General features: G+C 41.0%; 1 protein-coding gene across 1 annotated transcript; it reads right to left on the reverse strand.

Annotated features, from left to right (window-relative positions):
* Positions 1-4,255: 4,255 nt before the first annotated feature.
* On the reverse strand, positions 4,256-5,518 carry LOC146960503 (C-C chemokine receptor type 8-like; the record flags this gene model as incomplete). The annotated part of the gene is made up of 2 exons (XM_085772319.1): positions 4,256-5,169; positions 5,356-5,518. Coding segments are annotated over 2 exons (1,077 nt in total), but the record flags the coding sequence as incomplete, so codon positions are not given.
* Positions 5,519-6,095: the final 577 nt, after the last annotated feature.

Here is a 6,095-nt window from a genome sequence, read left to right on the forward strand (position 1 = left end):
AATAAATGAGTAAATAAAACTGAGTACAGACAAAATGTCTGTACTATTATCAATTAGTGATATTTTTAAAATGTGTCCTGCTTTAGGCCACACAATGGTTCAGTGTGGTTGTTCCTGTTTCTACTGTTATGAAGACAACCACCTTTGTCCAGAGACTGTCTCTGTCTTCTTTTGTCATTTTTGTTATATTTAAAGAAAAACAGAACAAAAGAGAAAGTTCATGTTTTCACAAGATACAAAGGGGAAATAGGGGTGTGACAGTAACAGGAGGATATTACGGATGATTCTTTTTTTAATTTCTTTTTTATTATGACTTTTTCAAATGTATGTTGATCGGATTTATTTATCTATCTAATGATTCATTTCTTTATTTAGTTCATTATTTTGTCCTTTCTGACTGTGTTTTGTTTTTGTTGGCCCACTGGTCTTTGTCATTGTCTGTAGTGGCTTTTTTACTTGTTGTGTTGTTTCATGTTGAAAATGAACTTTCAAAATCAAAATCAAATTGAATTGCTCATCATCTCTGGTGATAATCCCATATCTGAACTCATGCACAGAACACAACAAATGCAGACTTCAGTCAAATTCTCAAGAGTTGTACATCAGTGACCTCTTGTGGTGGACGACAGTACCTCAGCTGTGCAGGGAGGTATTGCATGGATAAAATGGCATAAAGTATGTGTGGAGAAACATGCATTGTAAGCAGAGGTGTTGCTCAAGGGTCAGTATCACCATACGACATATGTGACTATACCCCACCCCTGCCCCCCATAAATTTGTTTATGAAGAAATCACACAAAGGGTTAACTTTTGCCAACTTTTGTAAACAATTTGTTAATTAAAAACAAAACATGAACATGACAGGATGGACAAAAGAAACATAAAGGAAATTGTGCCGTCTGGGTCAGTAGGGGTCTGGGTCATCTCTACAAATGCACTCACCTGTCAGAGTTCAGCTCTGCCTTTTGCTGTCAGGTAGCCTATACCTATGTCTGCACTTCGGTGCTTCTTTTTCTTCTTTGTCTGGATCTTTTTGAGCTTGATGTCCTTAAATGCACAGCAATGAACTTACTTTCGTAAAGTCAGAATCAGTCACCCACCCTCCTCGATTCCAAGGGGATCATTGGGAAGGTCTACCTACATATAATGTGGAACCCTTGACATCATTAAAGAAACAATGGGTGGGGGATTTGGATTTGGAATTTCCTGAGGAAGAAAGCTTGAGTAGCTACACATAACCTTCTGCCACCACTGAAATATTTGGAATAACTCCACAAGATACCCATCTTAACCACCAGGCAAAGAATATGCTAGCTTTTGCTACTCTCATAGATGACTGATACTCCTTAAAAGGGAAGGAGAAACTCCACCCAACCCTAAGATGTGGATCACCTTCTACAACATGATTTGGTATTAGAGAAGATTCTATTATTCTACAAGAGGATGTGCACAGAAATTGTATACTACTTGGAAACCTGATAGCTATGTGGAGAAACTGGATGTCACTAATATTGGTGTTTTATGCAACTGACTCCTATAGTACATTTTGGACCCCATAAGAAGCAGTTTTTTTGTTTTCAGATCCTCCTTTCACCACTACTATTTAATTTATCGTTTTATTTTACTTTAATTTCTACAAGTAGGCTAATTGTAATATATGAGCTAATGTTCTCCCCGCCACAGAAACAAACACTTTTTCCTTGTTGTGATGATTTCTTTACAAAAATAAACGGTCGAGCAGTGCAGTGGTACTAATGTCCAAAATATCTCCGACCGTTTATTTTTGTAAAGAAATCATCACAACAAGGAAAAAGTGTTTGTTTCTGTGGAAGGGAGAAGGCGCTCTGCGATGCTTATGTCTTTCCAGGATGTTTCAGAGTTTGGCTGCCTGAGGTGAGTGATATGCAAAAACACAATACTCAGTATAACCGTACAGTTTATGAGTTCAGTGGTGTGTCATAAGGATTTGAGTCATGTAGCCTACCATAGATATTTGATTGTTTTTTGAGTGTTTGTTGTGGTTGAAAAAATTGCCCTCATACTTTAGCGTTGTCGCCATACTAGCGCCGGGTAGCCATGGTCCTAACTCCGGTTTGCCTGCGTCGCGTTTTTTGCTCCCCCCAACACTGGGTGACCATCAGGACAACGATTTACACCGAAAGCGATTAAATCGCCTGACTGTGAGAATCCCAGTCCGCTATTGGCTGTCGCGCCGCTGCTCATTTGCATAAAGTTCAATCTCTCCCAACTTTCATCGCTCGCGTCGCGTCGCTCCGGCCGCCGGTCGCTCCTCGTCGCCAGTGTAGCTACATTGAAAATGAATGGCAGCAGGTCGCCGCGGTCGCTCCAGTCGCTTTTGGTGTGAACGCACAGTTAGGGGTAAAAAATGACCGGAATTCTCCTTTAACAGGCCCAGAGGGTTAAATCCATGATAAATATTTGATTGAGCCATTCTGCTGGTTTCACCTTTGCAGTATTAATAGGCCTATCTGAACAAGTTTTCCGCAATTAAAGTCAAGAATGAAAAAAAATCCCTTTTAAAATGATATTAGTAGCATTTCCATGTGTTTTGTTTAACAAACTCACAGGCCTAAAAAACAACAACAACAAAAAAACAGTGTGACAGAGGAAAGAGCATGTTCCATCTAGACACATTAGGCACACGAAGAAGCTGTTGTCATGGATTGTCAAGGATAGCATGATATTGTTGTGGTATGTCCTAGCAAGTATTACCCATAGGTGGCAGTGTAACCTCAAGAGACCTTGGTGAGATTTAATGTTATTGCAGGAAGTACAAGAAGTTCTAGAGAGTGTGACTTACAAAATAAACAGTTAGCTGAAGCTAGCATAAAGTTCAAGTTGATGCTTTATTAATATGCACAAGAATTTTACAGATATACCACACAAGAAGGCAAAATAGTGGTGATGAAAAAAAGGGAGTGGAGTCCGCATTCTGTATCAAGCTCCTCTATTGTGGAAAGATCAACGTTTCGATCCCTGTGGATCTTCGTCAGGATAACAAGGCAAAGCAAACATTTCATTCATATAGTCAGTTGGTCCCACCCCACAAATCAAGCCTGAGATCAGTGAGTAGACTGAGGCTGTTAAGGGGAGAGCCAAAACAAAACAAAACACACAGATTCAAATATATAAACACATTGTAAATATTTAGCAGATATACAACACAGATACCCAAGACAATATTTATAAAAGTAATATATTGTAAGGCACCCGTAGGAGCAATATTAAGAGAGATCTCTAGTGAAATGGTCTGATATCAAAAGATTCATTTAAGCCTCTAGTTACAGTATCGAGTGTGGGAAATCCAGAATGATTCCCTCTTAAGTAATAGGGCATTGATGTCACCACCTCTGGGTGACAACTGGACACGTTCAATCCCAATATATTTTAAAGATGAGATACAGTGTTTTGCCTCAAAAAAATGTAGAGCAACTGGGTTTTCTGAAGTCTTTTGTCCGAATATCACTCCTGTGTTCTGATATCCTGGTTTTTAAGGGTCTAGATGATTTTCCTATATAAGCGAGCCCACATATACATTTAATCATATAGATAATGTTAGGTGTGGTACAACTAATGATACCTTTAATATGAAAAGATTTGTGGGTGATTTGGGTGATTAAATTTGTGGCATTTGTAAGTGAAGCTACACTGTGCACATCTGCCACATTTGTAGTTACCGTCAGGTATCTTAGTAAGAAAATGAGACAGTGTGGGCTGACGCAGGTGTGATCTAACAAGTAGATTTTTTAAATTAGGAGGCCTTTTAAAGACAATCTGTGGTGGGTCAATAAATGATTCTGTCAAAGCAGGATCAGAACTAGGAGAATACTGTACATAGCAATTGATACGTCGTTTCTTGTCTTTTTTATCCTGGGTCAGACACTCGGACTGAGTAACACCACCAAATTTATCAAGGGCTGGTTTTATCCAAAGGTCAGGATAACCACGCTGTCTAAACCTTGCCTAAAAATCTTTAGAATGATTATCAAAATATTCATCTGTGCCACAAATCTTACGGACACGTTTTTAAGGAATACCTTTCTTCAGAGACGTAGGATGGTAACTGTCTGCATGAAGTAGTGTATTACGGTCAGTTGGTTTCCTATATAAATCTGTGTATAGTTTGTCATTAGCTTTCACAACCAGGATATCAAGAAAATTCATACGAGAATTATCACAGGAGATGGTAAACTTAAGGAACTAGTGGTGATGGCCTCCATCTGACCTCCACCTCCTACAGGACAACAGAGGTGGCTTCAGAGGACTGGGATGAGACTGAGCTTGTCCTGAACGAGAAGTCAGAGAAATCCCTGTTGACTGGGAGGGGAATACAAGACAGCAACTTCCCCAGCATCTTCCTGGCCCGTTTCATAAACTTCTGTCCCACAAAGGCGTATATAATGGGGTTCAGGCAGCAGTGAGAGTAAGCAATGGTCTCAGTCAGAGCTACTGACAAGTGCAGATTTTTGATAAGTATGCAGTCATCCTTCAGTATGCCCTCAGACAGCAGGAACTGTATGAAAACTGTAATGTTATATGGAGTCCAGAACAAGAAGAAGGCAGCCACGATACAGATGATCAGCCTGACGACGCAGTGGTACTTCTTGTTCCTCGTGTTCGCCAGCACACAGATGATCCTGGAGTAGCATCCCATCATCACTAACAAGGGGATCATGAGACCAAGTATGCTCATAGTGAACACGTCATACTTTCTCCAGGTGTCACTATCCGTTTTATAACCACACACTGGTCCGTCACCGCCATCTACAGGTGTAACCTGAAAGAAGATCATGAAAGGCAGGGAGATGAACACGCTCAGCAGCCACACCAACACACTCAGAGTGAGAGCCGCCCGTGTGGTGCGGTATCGTGCTGCTGTGTGTCTGTGCACAATGGCCACGTAGCGGTCCACCGTCATGGCGATCATGAAGAAGATGCTGCTGAAGAAGCCTACGTGGTGGCAGCCAGACACAAAGCGGCACATGAAGACTCCGAAAGCCCACCGCTGCCCGACTGCGGCGTAGTGGGCGAAGAAAGGCAACGCAAACACGAAGAGGAGGTCGGACACAGCCAGGTTGAGGAGGCAGATGTCGGTCAAGTTGGTCTGTTTGCGGTGTTTGACCAGGACGCACACCACAAGCCCATTGCCTTTGGAGAGGAAAAGACAATTAGATCTGTCTAATTAGAATTAACATGCCGTGCTGTGTCAACTGGATTTAGTTGTAGATTCAACAGATATGGAGATGCATCCTGGATGAAAGATGAAAGCTCTTCAAGAATCTACAACCACATCCATTTGAACCTATAGATTCAGCTTTCTCGCAGTCCACCTACCTATAAGGCCGAAGATGAAGACCAGGCTATAGAGGATGGGCAGAAACACTTGGTTGAAATTCTGGAGGTCCACGTCGTCGCAAGGAGAGGGGAGGTCCGTGTCGTAGTAATCTGAGTAATCATACCCCAAGGTGGTGTGGGTTCCATTATCTGCAGGCAGACGTTTATTTATTTATTTTAATGCCATGGTAAAGGCTACAACATGTGACCTTAATTCATGTGCATTTGTACACGAAATAATCATCTTAGAAATCTCCATTGAGAGTTGTTCGAGTTGAAGCTGTTGACAGTCAGGTCTGTGATTATTCACTGTGGGTCCATTTCTATGAGCACCACCTCAAACAAAATATCCTTAACAATAGTCTTTTACACCACTGCATCAGTGCAATGTACAAAGGCTCAGGGGAAAAAAAGTAAAACCATGAAAAACCAGTTTGTATCAATGCAAACTGTTATGGTTTTGCTTTGCTATACAGTAGGCCGATGCTTCTGAGAGTAGGATCATCTTTAGGCCTATTGTGGGTGATCATTTATTCAAATGATTCAGTGAGTTATTGCACCCCCTGCTGTGTCACCAGGTATTTGAAGGTAATGGATTTCTGAGTCAAGCTTGTCAAAAAAAAAAAAATCAAACATATTACACATTTGCAAAACCATGGTTACGGATACAAACATAATGTACAAGTTAACAGAACTACGGTTACACATACCCTGTTTTCAAGTAGGCTACACCTTTTTGA

Source organism: Trachurus japonicus, unplaced genomic scaffold (genome assembly GCF_045865225.1).
Source record: "Trachurus japonicus isolate A0001 unplaced genomic scaffold, Traja_1.0 AP030295.1".
NCBI classification, from domain to species: domain Eukaryota; kingdom Metazoa; phylum Chordata; class Actinopteri; order Carangiformes; family Carangidae; genus Trachurus; species Trachurus japonicus.